At 54.0% G+C, this 19,475-nt stretch overlaps 1 protein-coding gene across 2 annotated transcripts; it reads right to left on the bottom strand.

The window, feature by feature from the left end:
• Positions 1–7,735: 7,735 nt before the first annotated feature.
• Positions 7,736–17,632, bottom strand: NCKIPSD (NCK interacting protein with SH3 domain). Of its 2 annotated transcripts, none has more exons than XM_065885512.1 (13): positions 17,462–17,632; positions 14,784–14,893; positions 14,350–14,557; positions 14,087–14,198; positions 13,343–13,833; positions 11,917–12,087; positions 11,687–11,773; positions 11,460–11,598; positions 11,297–11,377; positions 10,966–11,094; positions 10,767–10,859; positions 10,467–10,639; positions 7,736–7,939 (listed from the first exon to the last, which is right to left on the bottom strand). In XM_065885512.1, the coding sequence occupies exons 1-13, from the start codon at positions 17,630–17,632 to the stop codon at positions 7,736–7,738; spliced, it is 2,169 nt and encodes a 722-aa protein (XP_065741584.1). The 2 variants fall into 2 exon arrangements, with proteins under 2 accessions (XP_065741584.1, XP_065741585.1); XM_065885513.1 differs by having other exon boundaries at positions 14,087–14,177.
• Between the last annotated feature and the right edge of the window lie 1,843 nt (positions 17,633–19,475).

Genomic DNA, 19,475 nt, shown 5'->3' with positions numbered 1-19,475 from the left:
TCTTGCGCGCCTGGCTTTTGCCTAGGTTATTGGCGTAAGCGCAAGATCGGTGGGCTCCTAAGGTTTCTGCTTGAAAACTGGATGATCTTCTAGCCTGAGACTATTCCTTATCAGAGCCTAGGGCCGCTGGGCCCCTTCACTCAGTATTTGCTGGAGCATCATCACACCCTCGTGCACAGTTGGTATTGGCTTGCCTGGCTGATTCACGTGGGAGAGTCCTTGTATGCCATTGTATTGTTCAAGTCTAAAGGCATCACGCATAGTTGGATTCAACTACTCTGGTTCCTGCAAACATTCCTTTTTGGGATGGCATCTATTACTTGATTGCTTACAGACCAAGATGCCAAAATCAAACTTAAAAAAAGATATCCAAAAAAACTGAATCACTATTTTGTACACCTGAAACTAATATAATATTGTAAACCAACTATACTTCGATTTTAAAAAGAGAGAAAATACAGCTAAGTTCCTAGGAGAAAAAAAAAAGATTTTCAAAAGCTTCCTCTACACTTCGACATTCAGCCTCACCTTTTTTGGGGGGGTGCTGTGTTTACTTGATCTTTCTAGAAAGTTACAACTCTCTAGTTATTATTTCTTCATCTGCTCTGGTTAAACTTGAGTAGATAGTAGGAAAAGATGTTAGCTTTCCAGTTCTGCAGACTAACCTATTCGACAGAGGGCTTCCAACTACCTTCTTGTGGTCCTTGGCTGTGTTGGCGTTCTATCACCTGGTTTAAGCCACGTACTAAGTTTGCTTGTTGGGATATCATTGCTCCCGCCTTCTGATTATAACACCTTACCCTTACCACCACCATCTTATTAGCTCTCCTTTCCCCAAATATTTTTCCACCCACCTGGACCAAAATTGAGTGACACTTCCGTAACACATCAATTCCACCCACATTTGTTAGACACCTGTGAGGTGGGATCTTCTCCCAGGCTTCCATTTCACATTATGGAGAAAGATAAGGAAGACAAGCAAGTGCCTGGAATGGGGCGGGCCAAGCGGTGACACAGAGGACATCCTGGGAACCAAGAAGGAACGACTGGGGAATGCTTTCTCTGCTGCTGCCAGCCAGAAGTGATGCTTCCCTCCACTCGGACCCTCCAACATAGTGCTCTGTATGTGCGGGGTCAGATGGCCACCTTCAAGTCAGGACCACATCTTAAGACAGCTTCATTTTTTTCCTCTAGCACCTGTCCCATCGCTTCACACACAGCTGTTCTATCAGTGTCTACCGAACAAAGGAGGGAAACTCTGATTTCACTTTGACTTGTTCAGTGTCATTCCAATTTTTATCTGAAAATTGCAGAACCCATTCAGTGTAACCTTGTGTCAGAGAAAAGCACAGGACTGCCCTTGACTGGTACCACCATCTTTCTGTGGGTCCCCTGGTGGGAAACCTGTATCTTTTTCACACTTTCCTATTCTTGGTCACTTTTTCCAGACACTGTAGATGTCTCCCTCCAGTTCTGACTCACTCAGCCATTCCTGTTCTAGAGAGTCTGGACTATGGGTTCTCCAGCTAGTTACTACCTCTCTCATTCACCTGGTTATAACTTACTACTGACTGGTTGGGGCAGGAGGGTTACTGTCACTTCAAGGAGCCTTTAGGGCTCCTTTCCTGGAGGATCCCCTGATTGTTCACTAGGGACTAGACCTTATTTTCCTTCCACATAGGTCATGTTATTTGTTTTAAGCAAACACTTATGAGAAACAGCCCCCTCGCCCCAAAAATGAGGCCTCAAGTAAAAGCACAACCATGAAAGATGATGGACTATGAATTAGTTTTGGTGGAGATCAACTTCTACACATAAAATCTCAGTCTTTCCCTCAGTTTCTCTTGTGATTAAGGGGTTATTAATGGTGCCAAGGATAATATGGCTGATTACTGAATGAAATGTATTAACTTGAATAAAATGTTGTGAATTGTGAAAAAAAATAGACTACTTGTGAATTCCTCACCTCTGGAGCAGCAGAGCACTGCTAGAGGAAAACATTTCACATTCTTGACAACAAGCCTTAATATTATATTGGAGGGCTTCGCCAGCACAGTAAGGTAAGAAAAACAGTAAAAAGGTACAAGGATTGGAAAGGAAAAAAGAAAACTTATTCACAGGCAACAGGAATATGTATGTAAAAAATCCAAAAGAACTTATAGATAAGTTGCTAGAGTTTAGCATTCATTGGATGCAAGGTCAATATATAAAAATCAGTGGTAATTTCTATATATCAACAAGTGAGAAAAATTTTTTCATGATGTGATTTACAGTAGCATCATGTAAGGTAAAATGCTAGAATAAATATAATGAAATATGTGCAATGACTCTTCACACACACATACACACACACAATAAAACATTATTGACACTAAACACTGCGATAATCATTTCATGATGTATGTAAGTCAAATCATTAGGCTGTATACCTTAAACCTATATAGTGCTATATGTCAATTATATCTCAAGAAACACTGGAAGAAAAAAACATTATTGAGAGAAATAAAGACATAAATGGAGTGGAAAACTATGTTCAAAGACTGAAAGATTAAATACAGGCATACCTCGGAGATACTGTGGGTTCAGTTTCAGACCACCGCAATAAAGCAAATATCACAATAAAGTGAGTTACACAAATTTTCTGGTTTCCCAGGGCATATAAAAGTTATGTTTAGACTAGAGTCTATTAAGTGTGCAATAACAGCATTATGCCTAAAAAAATGCACATACCTTAATTAAAATACCTTATTGCTGGGACTTCCCTGGTGGTGCAGTGGTTAAGACTCTGTGCTCCCAATGCAAGGGGGCTGGGGTCGATCCCTGGCCAGGGAACTAGATCCCACATGCGTGCGGTAACTAAGAGTTCACATGCCACAACTAAGGAGGTTGCCTGCCGCAATTAAGGAGCCCATGAGCCACAACTAAGGAGCCCACCTGCTGCAACTAAGACCCAGTGCAACCAAATAAATAAATAAATATTTTTTAAAAAAGAGAAAATCAAAACCTAAAAAGGTGGAGGGACCACAAAATTTTTTTAAAAATACCTTATTGCTAAAAAATGCTAACCATCGCCTGAGCCTTCAGTGAGTTGTAATCTTTTTGAAAAGTAACACCAGGGAATTCCCTGGTGGTCCAGTGGTTAGGACTCAGCACTTCCACTGCAGGGGGTACGGGTTCAATCCCTGGTGGGGGAACTAAGATCCCGCATGCTGCATGGCGTGGCCAAAAATAAAAGAAAAACAACATTAAAGATCACTGATCACAGATCATCATAACAAATATAATAATGATAAAGTCTGAAGTATTATGAGAATTACCAAAATGTGACACAGAGACATGAAGTGAGCAAATGCTGTTGGAAAATTGGCAACAATTAGACTTGCTTGACACAGGGTTTGCCACAAACCTTCAACACCTTTCAATTTGTAACAGATGCAGTTTATCTGTGAAGTGCAACAAAATGAGGTATGCCTGTATTGCACACATGCTAATTCTTCCCAAAGAATGGATTCAATGCAACTCCGATAGAAATCCCAGCAGATACTGTGTAGTGTGTGTGTGTGTGTGTGTGTGTGGTGTGTGTGTAAACTGACAAACTGGATTCTAAAACGTACGAGGGCCAGGAATACCCAAGACAGTCCGAAGAAAACCCAAGTAGGAGAACAGCTTCGTCTATAGGAGATCAAGAAAGCTACAGCTACAGAAACCAAGACTGTATGGTGCTGGTGCAGGAATAGACAGATGAATGGAACAAAATCCAGAGAGGGGTCTAAAGATGTGTGGAGACTTGAATTTTGACAAGGGTGGCTCTTAAGAGCCAACACAAAGGATGGGCTTTCCAATAAATGGTGCTGGGTTGATTGGACATCCATGCAGAAAAAAATTACATGAGACCCCTACTTCATACTACCTTCATAATCAATTCCAGGTTTGACATGTGAATATGAAAGGAAAGACAATGCAGCTTTTAGAAGAGAACACAGAAGTTCTTCATGACTTTAAGCAAATATATATATATATATTTTTTTTTTTTTTTTTTGGTGGTGGGTGTTCACAGGCCTCTCACTGTTGTGGCCTCTCCCATTGCGGAGCACAGGCTCTGGACGTGCAGGCTCAGCGGCCGTGGCTCACGGGCCCAGCCGCTCCGCGGCATGTGGGATCTTCCCAGACCGGGGCACGAACCCGTGTCCCCTGCGTCGGCAGGCGGACTCTCAACCACTGCGCCACCAGGGAAGTCCGCAAATATATATTTTTTAAATAGGATACAAAATGTACTAACCATAAAGGAAAACACTGAAAAATTGGATTACATTACAATTAAGAACTTTCTTTCATCAAAAGATGTTAAGAATGGGAGAAGATACTGTAAGATACACAACCCAAGGACTCATATCCTGAATACATACTACAAACCAACAAAAGATAGACAACCCAGTTGATGAATGTGCAAGAGATGTGAACAGGTGCTTCACAAGAGAAGATCCAAATAGCCAGTGAACTAATGAAAAGGTGCTCAACCTCTTTAGTCGTCAGGGAAACGCAAGTGTAAAAGTAAATACTACTATACTGCACCAGAATGACTAAAATGAAAATGACTGACAATACCGGGTTTTGGGAAAGATGTAGAGCAGTTGGAACTCAGGCACCAGTGGAGGAGAGCACACTGGTACAACTACTTTGGGAAACTATTTGGCAGTTTCTGCCTGTGACCCTGTAATTCCACTCTTGAGGATATACCTCCTGGTGCAAGGCATATGAGCAACAAGAAGATATGTACAACAGTGCTCCTGACAGCGCGATTCGTAATAGACAAAAATTGGAAACTGAAATTTATCCACAGTCGTTAACTGTGGATAAATAAATGAGGGTGTAACCCACATGACACTGGGAATGAACAAACTGCAACCACATACTATGACAATAGACAAACCTCAAAAACTTGGTGAGTGAAGAAGCCAGTGTCTATATGACTCTATTTATATAAAGTTCAAAAACAGGCAAAACTTATCAGTAATTACCTCTAGGGAAGAGGTCTGGGGAGAAGGAAGGAGTTGGTGATTGAGAGGGGTGTACAGTGGGCTTTGGGAACTAGTGACACTGGGTGGTGACTACATTAGCATCTTCTGTCATAATTCATTAGCTGTACTCTTTGCATACTGTAGCTTTCATAGTATGTTATTCTTCCATTAAATAAGAGAGAAAAAGAAAAGGTTATCCTCACATACTTGGAGCCTCAGTCTGTATCTTTTGGGGACTGAGCAGGCAGGTGGTCTTCACCCAACCCCTTACCCTGGAGTTGCCTTATGCACGTGTAGCATGTTGTACTCAGACATGTCCCACAGACATGGTACCACACCTGTAGGGACCCACTTCTAGCCCAGAGGTTGGCCCAAACGCTCAGCCCTCACTGCCCCTCAAAATTTGAGTTTTCCTCAGCCCCACCCTGTCACTCCCTTCTTTGAGTGCCTTAGTTTTCCCTCTCTTTGCCCTTTCCCCTGCCTAACCACATCCACGTCTACCATCCTTCCAAGCAGTCAGAGGTATTCTCTCAGACAGTTCCTTCCCTGAGGAATTCTCTGGCTAGTCATTGTCCTTGGTAGCTTTAATTCTGTGCGGTGAGACACCATCAAGGTGTTTATTGACGGTCCTGGAGTCCTGGCCCTTCTGAGTGTCTCCTTACAAACACATGCAAGGGTCCCTTGGACAATCACACAGAAGTGGGCAGGGGCTCTGATCTTCCAGCCACGGGGCTGCACTTCGTTTCTCACGGGGGCCAGCACTAGGACAGATGGCATAGCACTGCCCTGCTTTTCCCACGAGGTCAGTGTGTGCAGCCTAACAGCAAACAGAGCAAGGCACAGAGGCTATCAAATGTTCCTGCCTCAGCTTCCTGAGGACCTGTGCTTATCACTGAGTTACTCGCTCTCAGGAGGAGAACCACGGTTCTCCACCTTCAGCACTCCAATGAGAAAGGAGCTGTACCTGAAAGTCAGTGTTGTTGATTCCGTCTGTGGAAGGGAGGCAGAGGCCTCCAGGATGAAGTGACCAGGTTGTACCACACAGAGCTTTCTTGCAGACAAGTGTGTCAGCTCCTCCTCAGGTCCAGGTGAGCCTGTGCACTTAAACTTCTGGAAGAGTCAACAGGTCAGGAAGGACATCTCCCTGCTGGCCTCCTATGCTTTGCTCCCATGGACCTGTTTCCCTGGGACCCCACCCCTGGACTGGCCTTGCTGGGCTTCTTGCCGTATTCCGTTCTGCTGAGAGAGTAAGAGCCCTCTGCCTCCAGCACCCCATTAAGAAAGGAAAAGTCGTGGCAAGAAGTCACAGCATCAGTGATTCTGGATGTGTGGAATCTGATGAGAATCATCTTGGGTAACGAACTGATGGAAACCACTGCTGCCTGGTATCTGCCTACAGGTTCTGACTCTCTTCCCCAACTTATGGTGACAGCCTTAGTTAACTGGGGAGCCCACGAGGAAAAAGTTTTTTGCCCAACGTTGGCCTCTGATTCCCCTCAAACAGTGCACAACTAACCCCACACTTGTTGAGATATTCTTTTTGTCCTACTGTAATTACCAAATCTCCGCTAAGGCTGCAAAATGAGGGAACCTCGCTGGATCCAGAGGAAGACAAATAAGGAAGGGAAACAGTTGGGCAGCCCTAAGAGTTCAGGGAGGCCAGGGCTTGGATAGGAGCCGCTTCATTTGAGAACAGGTGTAAAGGATATAGGGTTTCAACAGGGGAGACAGACACGGCATTCAAGGCAAAGAAAGATGTAAGTGAAGCCTGGAGGGGCAGTCACCTGCAAATGGACCATGGGGCTCTCAGTGGCTGTGGCTGTGGCCCAGGAGAAGTGGGAACCCAGGGAAGAGAGGCTGGAACAGGGCTCAAGGGACCTCGATGGAGAGGCCTGTTAGGGACCATCACCTCCTCAGGCTGGAGAGGACAGGGCAAGCTAGTGACGAGGTCCTGAGGCCCCAGTGCCCCTGACCATCCTCTCCCACCACCACTCAGGATCATACAGGGAAGCCTGTTTCCAGATGCCTGTGATTTATTTCCAAGCTGAGCTGCAGCACACAGGAAAATACACATGGCTTTTCGGTCTACGTTTTTACAGAGAAAATAGATTCTGTCATTGGCTTTATCAGTGCCATCACCTCATTCTGTGAGGCTCCAGGGTGGATGGCCTGTCTCTAAGACTCTGCTTTCAAAGAAGCAGCTTGGCCAAGACCTCTGGGGGTTGGAGTGAGGGGCAGAGACCCCCACGGGGTGGCGGCTGGGGGGACAGAGCACATGAGCAGCACTCACTGCGAAGCTAAGGCAAAGAACGGAGCTGGCGGAAGGTGCCTCCTCTCACCCCAGGGACACGGCTTGCTGAAGCCCAGGACACAGACCACGTGGGCGTGGGGTTTGAGGGCTCTGGCCCAGCCTGGAGCAGCAGCAGGACTCTGAGTGTGCGTGTGTATGGGGTGGGGAGGCATGCTGAAGAGGCAGCCCAGCGGGAGATGGAGGGGCTTCAGTTCACACTCCCCCTGCCCCAGCATAGCTCCCAGCGCGTGGTCCCTAATCCTGCGCTTGGCCCCTCTCATTAGCTCTATTTCAGGTGGGGGCCCCTGCTTAGGTCCCTTCCACCATCACCTCCCCTCACACTGTCAGTGCAAAACATTCTTAGGGCCAAGCCTCCGAGTCCCCTGCACCCTACCCAGGGCTGCAGGGAAGGGAGGAAAAGAAGGTGCTAGCTGGGGGCCTCGCCCAGCACCGGGAATTCCTTGCACATCTCTTGGACAATCATGCGGTCCATCTGACACTGGGGCGAGGCTTCCTCCTCGGTTAGGATGCGTCGCAGTGTGGCCTGCAGGTCGGGGAGCCGGTGGCGGTGCTGTAGGTAGGGTGTGGAGCGGATCACAGCGTGCATCAGGGAGAGGTACTCCATGCGAAGCTGTGGGGAGACCAGGCAAGCTCAGGGACCCCAGGGAGGCACTGAGACTGCCACCAGACAGGGACAGGCCACTACTGCCTCCTGGCAGCCACACGGACCCCAGGGCTGTGGACCACCTCACACCACTGAAGATCAGGGTTGCATCCCCAGCACCCAGAGTGGACCTGGCACAGAACTGGCCTTTGATAGTCACTGAATAAGTAAGTGAATAAATAAATCATCGGAGACACACACAGTCCCAGAACGCGGCCGGCCCAGGGAAGTCCTGCCTCAGAGAGGTGGTGAGGGGAAGCAGCGAGCCCCCATCCCTCCTGTAATGCTGGGCCCCTGTGGGGCTGCTGTCTGTCTGTTGGAGGCCCTCTGCTTCTCACTCTATCCTCTCACTCTGGAAGATCTCATTCACACCCACAGCTTCAAATAGTGACCCCCACTCAAACCTCTTGCAGAGACTCTCCGGTGAGCTGCAGATGAGAAAATCCAACTGCCCACTTGTCACCTCCTGCCTATCTCAGAGAGAACTCAAACTCACATAACAACCATCAAACTCGTGATCTTCCCCATCTGCCCAAAGCTGAAGGCTTTCTCGTGTTATTTTAATAAAGAGCACTGCTGTCCATTCAAGTGCTCAAGCCAAAACTGCACGTGTCCCCTCCGGTTCCTTTCTCCCCACACCCCGAATCCAATCCGTCCCAGTAAGACCCGGCCGTCTTGCCTTCTACGTGTGCCCTGAATCCATCTCCAACACCCCCTGCCAACCCACCCTCCCAGCACCTCTGGCTTTAACGGCTCCAAGAACCACTCCAATCTGACACCCCAGCTGCTCCTTATCCTCACTGAGACCCTGATCCATTGACCTGGCGCCAGCACTTTTTCCTCCATTTGCTCCCCTCACCATTCCTCATTTCTCTCTTTACCTCTGATTAGAGGAGTCAATACTCAAACCTTCTTTAGGCAGCATCACCCTGCTAACTCCCAACCCTGGTCAGACCAAAAAGCACCTGCCAATCAAATCCTAGAAGCTAAGCAGCAGACAATTAGAGTCTTGTGCAGGCTTGAACGGCATTCCCCACCACAAACCTCACTGCCTGGCACCCCTGCCACTTTCCTCTGCCACGTTCACTGTTCCTGAAAGGACCACTGCCCACCTTCTCTCCATTTTCCAAACCTAAACTGCCCGATCAGTTGGCTTTGTGCTTCATGCAGAAAACAAGCAGACTTTCAGAAACGCCTGGTCTTCCCCCGGCACCCACACCTCACCTATCCCCAGTGAATGAACTGTCCTGGCTCCTGCCAGAGGCCTTCCCTCCAGGGGGGCCTGGACCCTCCCCTGCTGCCTGACCTACTTGACACCCGCAGCGGCTGACTCTCCCGACACATCAGCCGTTTCTCCATGACTGGCGTGCTGGATCATTCCCTCTGACTCAGACATGCACCAGCATCTCCCACCTTTAAAAGACTTTCCCTGACCCCATGTCTCCCTCCGGTGATCCCCCACCTTTTTCTGCTCCCCTTCACTTAAAAACACACGAAGGTTGTCTCCATTCACTGCTCCCATCTTCCCCCTTTCTACTCCCCTCCAACTTCAAATCCTCTCTTCAACTTCCCACTCGGACTCTCTTCCCTCCAGTCCATGGACGCTGCTTGTGAATCACGCCCCATCTCCATGTGGCGAATCACATGGCTCATTCTCAGGCCTCATCTCACTCGGGCTCTTAACTGTGCAGACAGCTCATCCCCCTCCTCCTCCATACACGTGGCTTTGGGCTCCTGCTCTCTTGGTTTTCCTCCTGGGTGTCTCCCTATGTGCCCCGACTGTGCCCTGGGCTGAGGCCTGGGCTTCCCTCTGTCCCATCCATCCCACACCCTAGGTGACCGCACTGTCACAGGCTTCCCAGCACATCTATGCACAGCCAACTCCAAAGTGTCTCTTTCCAGTCCCAACTCACACCCCAGGTCCTCTGTACCTGGATGTCCAACAGGTATCTTCTCAGTCTTGACACATCAAAACACAACTCTATTCAAAGGTTCTTCCCCACCTGAGCAATCGGCACTTCATCCACCTGGTTGCTCCAGACCAATCCAGCAGCAAGCCCTGCCAACTCACCTCCAACACACCCCGGCCTGACCTCCTCTCCCAGCCTATTCGTGCCACGTGGACAGCTGCAGCCGCCTCCTCACCAGCCTCCCGCTTCTGCTGTGCTTTCAGTTTCCGTTTCATTCAGGATGGTAATCAGATCACTTCCCCTGCCCCTGAGAAGGGGTGACAACCTCCCGCCACAGCCTCCAAGGCTTTGTGTAAACTCTACTTCCTCCTCCTCACCTCCCACCACTCCCTCCACTCCTGCTTTCTTCAGATAGCCCACCCCCGATCACCTCATGGCGGGCTCCCTTGGGTCTTGGCACACCTGTCATGGTTGAGCGGCCTCCCACACTTACCCGGCTCCAGCAGTGCCCCTCGCCCTAGTCTCCATTCAGTGTCAGGTGCCCCCCTTTTGTTAGTTTCTACACAGATGCCATCCCCAGGCACCTTATCTCCAGGCGACAGGTCCGCGATGTGCCGCACGGTGATGTCGATGAGCGCCATCATATCCGTGTGGTAGAAGATGGCAGCTGTAGCGGGGCTGGCGAACACGTCCTGCAGGAACTTGAGGACAGAGTGTGGTGGCTGAGGTTCATGCTTAAAGATGCGCACGGGGTCATCTAGAAGGCAGGGGGAAGAGGGGGTCAGGGCAGTCCTCGAGGGGGCCCAGAGTCACCCCAGTGAGTTACAGGAGTCATGGAGTCACAGGACATCGAAGGGGCCCCACACAGATTCCTGGGCCCTCACCCCCTCTGTTCAGGAGCAACAGTAGCTTCTCGGAGAAGATCTTGACATTGGCGTGTTTGCTCAGAGCGGCCATGATGAAGTTCTGGTCAGGGGCTGAGGAAGGACACGGGGGTAGACAACAGCACAGGTGCTAAGTCTGGAGAGTCCCCCTCCTCCCCTCTATGGTGAGTCAGCCACCCCCGTCAGGCCCTGCCCCCACCTGGCAGGTGCAAATTGAGAGCCAGAAGTAGATTCATGCAGAGATCCGGCAGTTGCTCGGTGGTGTCCAAGGGCAGCCCGTCCTCAACGATGCTCAGCAGGAACTGGGCGAAGGGTGTGCCCAGGTGCTCTGGGAGAGGGGCACGTGGAAGTCTGCAGCCCGCCCCCCGTCACACACCGCCACACCGCCCAGCCTCCCTGGGTTTCTGTGAGCCCTGGAGACATTCAGTCAGACTACAGTCAGTGGGTGCCCAGCCCCTTGGGCCATGGGCCCCACCTCCAGCGGGCTGTGGGCTCCCTGTGGTCCGCTGGTCAGTGACCTGCCTTCTTACCATAGTGTGCATAGGGCACTGCCTCCCCCATGGAGAAGACCATGGCCAGAATGAGGGCGGAGTAACAGAGTTTCTGATGGTCTGCGGGGGAGCAAAGCAGGCGGTCAGAGCCCCCCAGATGGCGGGAACCTCCCCAGCTGGCAGGAAGCTGCCCCTCACTCACCCTGCGTGTCTGTCTGCATGTCCCGCGCCAGCTCCACAGGCAGCACAGATGACACTAGTGTGGAGATGATGGCTGCGTCCAGGCTGCACATGGCGCCGAAGCATTTGAGGAGCAGCAGCCGCAGCGACACCCGGTGCTCCTGGCAGGGGACCCTGTGTGCTCAATGCCCGGAACCCCCACCTCTACCCAGGTCCCTCTGTGCCCCCTCCCTTCTGTTTCCCACACACCATTTGGTAATAGGCCACCAAGGCCAGGACAGACTCGAACTCATTCCTCTTGCACATTTTCTTGCAAACTTCAGGGTCTGCATCCGTCTGTGGGGAGGACGTAGTGTGATGGAGTCACTCAGTGTAAGATGGCCACATGTGAGTGAGCTGAGGATGAGTAGGGGAGACTCCCGAGCACTGGGGAGGGATGGGGCAGGGGTGGGGGACACCTGGGGGCACCCAGCCCGCACCAGAATGTGCAGCAGCTCCTCCAGGTAGCAGCGGATGACACCCTCGTCCTCATACAGGGCCCAGCTGCGCTGCTGGGCGTCATCCTTCCGGCGGGCCAGGTCTGCAAAGATCACCTCCAGCCGCTGCTGGTCGTGGCAGACCTGCCCTGAGGGCAGGGCAGTGCTCAGGTCCTGGAGGAAGAGGTCTGGCTCAGCACACTTGCCCCACACCATCTCCAGGAGGCCCACAAGGCCTGGAGTTCAACCTAGACTCTGAGGTCATGGCATGAGCTCCAGGCCAGTGTCAGGCAGGGGGCCCCAGCCTCACCTACCAGAGCTGCCTGGAGCCAGCGTCGTCGCAGGAAGGGTGAGGGGACCAGCCCCCAGTTCTCTTCCCTCCTCCCCGCTGCTCCCATCAAGCTCCCACAAAAGACCTGCTCCCACAGCCCATCCCCCAACATCGAGGCCGCCAAGGGCACTGATCCAGTTCTATACCCCCTCCCCAAGTAATTCCACTGCCCCCAAGTCTTAACAACCGTCTGGGACAGGATTCTGCATGAGACACATCCATGGGGTGTTCTCCAACAACTTGCCTCCTGTCCCAGACCTGGATAAACATCCTCCATGAGGAAGGCCACCAACTCCTCACCGCCTGAATGTGACTGAGACTCCACCCCCTGATTCTACACAAAGTGGGACAGGCCTGTCATCTACCCACCTGCCATGTTCCTCTTGATCCAGTGTCCCAGCACAGGCAAGCCCACTGACTCACTGCTCTCCACACCCCAAACCAGAGCTGCAGGAGCCATGGAGCCCTAAGGAGAGACCTCTGGCCCATCTGGCCCCCACCGTGTAGACTTGACTCATGCCCCCCAATCCTGCTCCCTGACCAGTGCCCCAACCTTGGCAAAGGATCCCACCCGCCCATGATCCACACACACCTCATTCACATCTCAGTCAGCACTCAGGCCTCCATCATAGCTCTCGAAGCACCCACTGCTCTCCACTGCCAAGGCCAGCATGACACTGCCCTCTCTCATGCCTTATGTCCATTCCTTCCCTGCAGCCTGAGAGAACTCCTGGCCACCCACGGCTGTCTCATCTGTCACCTGCCCCAGGTCTCACCTCCAACCACACCACTTGCTCCCTCCCTCACCCCCTGTGTTCCAGCCATGCTGGCCTTGTTCCACTTCTTCCTGTGAGCCAAGCTCGGTCCTGCCTCATGGCCCTCGTCCAGCCTGAGCCTCTGCCTGGAATACTCTTCCTCCCTTTCTCCTTCAGGGATCAGCCCGAATGTCCCCAGTACCCAGCACAAGGAAGCCAAGAGCTAGAGCTCAACAAAGACCTGTCAGGTAAAGGCTGGACACAGTGTGAGGGTGGGGAAGGGGCAGGGGCTGTAGGGCGGCCCCAGGATGGGGAGGCCCCTGGCCCTGTTGCCCACCCTCACCTTGCCCTCTACCAGTGAGAGGAGGACCTGCTCCATGATAGGTGAGCTGGCCGGCACTGAGGCCTGGATGTGACCCACCACGACGCCAATGGCCACTCGGCACAGCTCGTGGCTCAGGCCGGTGTTCCTCCGCACGAGCTCCATCAGCTCTGCCCCAATGGTCCTGGGCACAGCAGTCTCAGCCAGCGCCTTCTCTTCTGTGGTCCCCAGGCTCAGTGCACCCAGGGCTTCCAGCTCATCAGGGGCTGGGGCTGTATCAACTGCTACCTCCTCTGTAGGGGGCTCCGAGTTTAGCACCTTGGAGGGAGGGGGCTGAGCTTGGGACACAGTGGTATGCGTGCCTCGGCGGGGCACAGGTGGGGGCGTGGGTGAGCAGCTGGGGCCTGGCTCCGATGAGCTGGAGCCGGTATAGAGTGTGTCAAGGGAGGTGCTGCTGACAGAGGAGCCGCTGGACACAGAACTGCCCCCAGAGGGTGTGGTGTTGCGGCCGCCTGTGGGCAGAGAGGGGATGCTGTGCTAGGGCAGCCCCCTGGGGGCCCCAACCCCTCCAAGCCCAGAGCCCCCGCCCCCCAGTACAGGGCCTAGTTCCTATGCCAGACCCTCCCACCAAGCCCAGAACCCCCAACTGCCCCGACACATGCCCTGTCTTCCCCCCAAACCTGGAGCCCCCAGTTCCCTGACATAGGCAGAGTAACCATTCCAAGTACAGGGTGCCCCCCGAGTCCCCCAACCCCTCCTTCTCACCACTCCCGGAGGCCAGTAGGGCCTCGCGGTCTCGGCGCTTCACAGGTGGGGGTGGCGTGGCGGGTGCTGCTCGGCGAGGCTGTGGTGGGATCTGGGAGGACAGAAGTGGGATCTGAGGGTACGACCTGGCTAGCGCCCTGAGCTTGGCATGGGCAGGACTATGGTTCCGGGCGGCATCGCTGACCCCAGTGGACCCCTGGCGCCTCTGGACAAAGCCTTAAGCTCCACCCACCTCCCTTTCCCAGGATGTTCTCACCATGTACCTGGTAGAGGCCTCCATCTGCCCCAAGATACTCAGAACTGGGCAGGCTGTGCTGCCGCTCGAATCCAGCTCTACACACCCCGTTGGGCTGCCTGGCGGCAGCAGCAGCATCCAGGTGGTGGTCACTGGTGGACGGCGTCATAGCTGCAGGGTTGGGGGCTGAGGGGCCTCTGTGGGACAGGGTCTCTTTCCGGTGGTGGATCAGCTTCCTGAGGGAGGGGCAGGGAGGTTATTGGGGGAGTTACCTTACGACTCCCGAAGTCCTCACATGCTCCTCGTGGGATGCGGCCCACCCTAGCCCAGGCTCCCCAACCTCCCACTGCCCTCATGCTCCACCCCACTCTGCACTACCAACACTGCTCTCTGGCGTCCCCAGTACTCACTGAAGGACCCCACCCCACGGTGCTTACTGGGCGGTTCTCCCGCCCCACTCACTGGAGGATCCCGCGCTGCTCCAGGCTGTACTTGCCACCATCCCGCATGGCTGCATTGTGCACAGCCTCAATGGCCCTGTCAATGGCTTGGAGGACATCCTGCTCCAGGCCCTGTGGGGGCAGGGGTGGGCAGTTAGGCCTGGGGGCCAAGTGAGGTACTGAGCCCAGAGCCAGCCCAGGATGGAGCCCGGGGCAGACAAAGGACCACTACAGCTGAAGCCTGTAATGCCAGATGTGAACACAGCAAGCTGAACTAGAATATGAAATGGGCTTCTCAAACTGCGTCACTCAGGGAGCTGGGCCACGGGGAGGGCCCATGCTGCTGCTTTATATATTGGGCCCCCGTGCAGGATTTTACCTCACAGTGAGGCTCTCAGCTAAGATGTCACTGAAAACCTGGGGTCTAGAGCAATACCACAGCCCATGGACCCTCAGTTTGAGGCCAGGAGTACACACTTAGTCTATCCCCAGGCTTGGCTCAGATGCCAGGCTGAGATGCCAAGCAGGGAGCCTCTAGTGTCTGGAAGTCTTAACAAATCACTCTGGATCTTGCTGATCCTTCACAAAACCAAGGTCACACTCCAGGACGGCCCTGTCCTCAGAGAGCCTTCTGCAGGCCCTGGTAGCTGAGGACAGGCCAAAGGGATCTCCTCTCTCCACCCCTGCTGCCAGCCCCCATCCCCTCAAGCTATTCCAGGAATCCTCCAGACCTGCACTGGGAAGCAGCAGTTCTGTGTCTGTGGCAAAAGACAGACATGAGCACAGGACCTGGCCCCTGCCCCAGATTCTGTGTTGCCATCTGCAGCAACTCAGGGGTCCAATCTACCCAGCCTGGCTGGCATGGGGTACAGAGTAGGGGGTGGCAGCTGTGGGACCAGCCACTCTCACCCTTCGCTGCCCCTGGCACACATGGTCCATCAGACATAGGAGCCTCAGAACTAAGGTGACATCACACCAGAGTGGGTTTGAGAAGCTTCTCTGATGGGGACAGATAGATGGACTCAGAGGTCAACAAAGCCCTCCAGGTAGCGTGGGGTGTGTCAGAGTGCAGGAGACAGCAGACAGAAAGGGGGACAGAGAAAGACAGATGATACACAGAAAGCAAGAAAGATGGAGAGAGAGAGAGAGGGAGGGAGAGAGAGAGAGAGAGAGAGAGAGAAAGAGAAGCAGAGGGAGACACGCAGAAAGAAATTGAGATTTGGAGACAGAGAAGGGAAGAGAGTCAGAGGAAGAAACACACACAAGCGGAGAGTCAGAATGACACCGAGATACAGAGAGAGCCACGGAGACGAAGGCAGAGGGAGATATGCAGCAAGAAACCAACAGATAGACAAGATGGTAGCCTCTCTGCCCTCCCCAAACACCCAGCCCCAGTGGCCCAGGCAGGGGAGGGGCCTCTTGGGCCCTTGGGTAAGAGGCAGGACTTTCCTCAGAGGCCTCCAACAAGCTCCCAGCTCCGGAGAGGCTGGGTCTGACATGCTCACCCTGGACCCAGTAGCCCTGGTGTCCAGGGCTCTCACTCTTACCCAGACACTCCTAGATGCCATGAGGCCAAGGGTTTAGGGACCAGGGCCCATCCCCTCTGGTAAGACCAGATGACATCTCCAAATTTATCCTGTTATTTCTGTCCTGAACTGGGCTGGGTCAGGATGTTTCCTAAAGGCTATGGACTAGGATGGGGCGGGGGTGTCTGGCACAGGGCAGACCTGGAGGCTCCAGGCCCTCCTTCCCCCTGTGATCAGAATAGACCAGCTGGAGACAACACATCCCAGCCCCCATACCAGGACTATTCTTGGGGAAACAGGAACTGGGGCTGCAGACTCCACTGGAAGGAAATGGGGCCAAAGCCAGACCGGGGACGCCATGGGGAGGTCTCACTTCCTTGCAATGGGAGCAGCCCCCACCCCAGGCTGGGGGCCAAGGAGGGATGGAGCTCCCTCATCTTCAGAGAAAGGAAGTCTGAAAAGTCAGGGCCTGAGGCTTGTGAAAGAGAGTAGTGCCAGGGAGTGTCAGCAGGGCCTGGGATCCCTGGTTCAAAGTGAACTGACGAAGGTGTCTTAGGAAAGGCTTAGGGGGTGACTGAGTACAGGAGAGTAAAAGATACTGAGGTCTCAGGGCTTGGGGGGTCATTTAGGGGAGGGGGGTGTCCATGGCTCTCAGGTCCAAATGGGAGAGGGGGTGTAAAGGCATGGAAGATGGTGAGGAAACAGGCAGTGTCCAGGGTTGCCCGGGTCTCAGTGGTGGAAGCTGAGGAAAAGGAGGCAAAAGTGTGGGATCCTGGTGATCCAGAGAAGGGGCCAATTAATTCTGGGGTCTCAATGATCTGGGGAACTGCTCAGAATTTGGTGTGCTGGAATCTCAGGACTGACTCTTGAATTCTATTCGGATGGAGGTTCAGATGTTGGGGCCCAATGGCTCTGGGATCCCGAGGAGTCTCAGTCCCAGAGTTGGGCTTTTGGTAGATCTGAGTCCTCAGAGTTGGCTGTCAAGGCCCTGGTCTTGGGTTGGGGCACGGGCTCTTAGGGTCCCAGTTCTCCTGGGGTTTCACGGTCAGGTTCTCAAACTCCTTATCTGCTGGAGGTCCCGGCGGGCCTGGGGTGCCGGGGTCTGTCCTGCGGGCCTATGTTGGAGCTCAGTCAAGGGGGCGGCTGAGGCCGGGCCGGGGAGGGGCACACTCACCTGCAGGCGGCGCAGGTAGGCGGGCGGCACGTAGCCCGTCTCGCCACTGCGCGCCCGCGCCGCCAGCCACCAGTGCGCGCTGCTGCGCTCCAGAACCAGGAAGGTCTCGCCCGCGGCGAACGCCAGCGCGTTGGGCTCCGCCGAGCGGAACGCGTACAGCGCGCGGTACATGAGGGTGAGTCGGGCCGGGGCAGGAGAGACAGCAGGCTCTGCGAAACCGGGACGCCAGGCCGGGAGCGCCTCACCGCGCTCGCCCGGCCCCGTGACACACGGCGCGTGCGCGCGCGCGCGCCCGCCCTCCGCAGCCCCGCCCCAGGATGTGTCGGCTCCTGCGCAGAAGCGCGGCGCCCCCTAGTGTCCACAGGCTGCGCGGCCCGGCGCGGCCTGCGAGAACCCGCTGCCCTTTCCGCCCCTTCCGTGGACTTCTGCGTCTCCAAGCTCCCGACTCCCTGCCCCAGCACCCTACCTAGAGCCCCAGACCCAGCTTTCCCGCCCGGCCCTCCACTCCCTTTACCCGCCCAAGCCCTAGTGCTGCGGCCCATCCGACTTCCCGAAGGAGCGCTCCGCCCGCAGCCCAAAGACAGAGCCTCTGTCCGATGCTGACAGTCCCATGCGTCCTTGCCACCCCAGGGGAGTGGGACCTGACCTACTAACATAAGGACAGCGACCCCGTGAGGGTAGTCCCGTTGTTGGATCTTGAGACACTTGGAGGCGCCCGCGGGGCCCGGGTCTGCTCCGTGTCTCTAGGCCTCCTGACCCCACTTACCGCCCCAGTGGTGGGCAACGGGGAGCAAGAGTGAGGGAGGGACGGTAAAAACAAAACCCACGGGGGGCCATTTCTCTGTCCAAAGTCCTCCCATCCTTGCTCCCCACCCCACCTCCTCTTTTCGGCTACTAGCTTCTCTCGTCCTCTGTAACGTGGGTCTTTGCATAGTTTCCTCTGCCTGGGACACACTTCCCTTCCTCACAGTATAAAGTCCGCAGGCTCCCACCCCTATCAATCGCTATCACATCACTCTGTTCTGTTGTCTTTGGGGACTTACAACTCCAGGTTATCTTATTTCTCATGCTTCCTTCTGAGAGTAGACAGAAGGGCTGGTGGAGGATGGGGAGTGGGGCACCATGTGGCCTTAAGAGCTTGTTTGGCCCACCTTCCGGTCAGCCCTGACTTGGTGAGGTCTTTGAAGTCCTAGGAGGGAAGGGGGAAACCCCGGGGAGAGATCCTAAGGGTCCTGGGGACCTCCCATTTCTGTGCGGGGCTGCTCCAGCCACATTCCCTTCTGGAAGCCTGGGCCCAGGGAGAAGGGGCTGTAGGCACAACCAGGCCAGTGTATGCAGTTGGCCTGTTTTTGGACGTAGTGGATACAGGCATAGTGGACCTTGGAGAGGAGGTGCTAGGAGGTTCAGGCAAGGCAAGGGGTGGGGCTGCTAAAACTGGACATCTAGACCCTACCTTCTTAGCACTGGTTCTGTGTCCTTCTCCCTGGTGTCTGGGTCTGCAGTTCAAGACCTCTTGCCACACCTCTCCCTGAAACCGTCCTAGCACAGAGCACAAGTAGCTCTCTTAGGGGCTGCCCTGGCTGGAGCCACATGAAAGATGACACTAGCGTGGTTGCAGTGGGGTCCAGGGCTGCGTAGGAGTGGTGACAGGTGGTGTGGCCAAGAGGACCACACTGCTCAGAACAACCCCTCCCATCAAGCCACCCACCTTCTGGGACCTCCTAAGACCTTGACCACAGAGCCAATGGCTGCCAACAGACCAAAGCCTGGTGGCTACCTGAGGCCCCAGTATTGACTCCAGGATGTCTGACATCACAATGTCCAGCCAATTAGCTGCTACCAGTGGCACAGGAGCTGGACCCAAGGTTTGGCACACCTGCTGCCCAACTTTGGCTTAAGCTACATGAGGGCAGGGAAAGACCTGTATCAACAGTCAAGTGTAGTCCTCTGCATAAGGGGTGCTGCGACAGACCAGCACAGATCCCACAGGGACCCATTTATGGTTATGTGTGTG

The sequence above is a fragment of the Phocoena phocoena genome, chromosome 10 (genome assembly GCF_963924675.1).
Source record: "Phocoena phocoena chromosome 10, mPhoPho1.1, whole genome shotgun sequence".
Classification (NCBI taxonomy): Eukaryota; Metazoa; Chordata; class Mammalia; order Artiodactyla; family Phocoenidae; genus Phocoena; species Phocoena phocoena.
The sequence above is the reverse complement of the archived record's forward strand: the minus strand, read 5'-3'. Positions and strand labels throughout refer to the sequence as shown.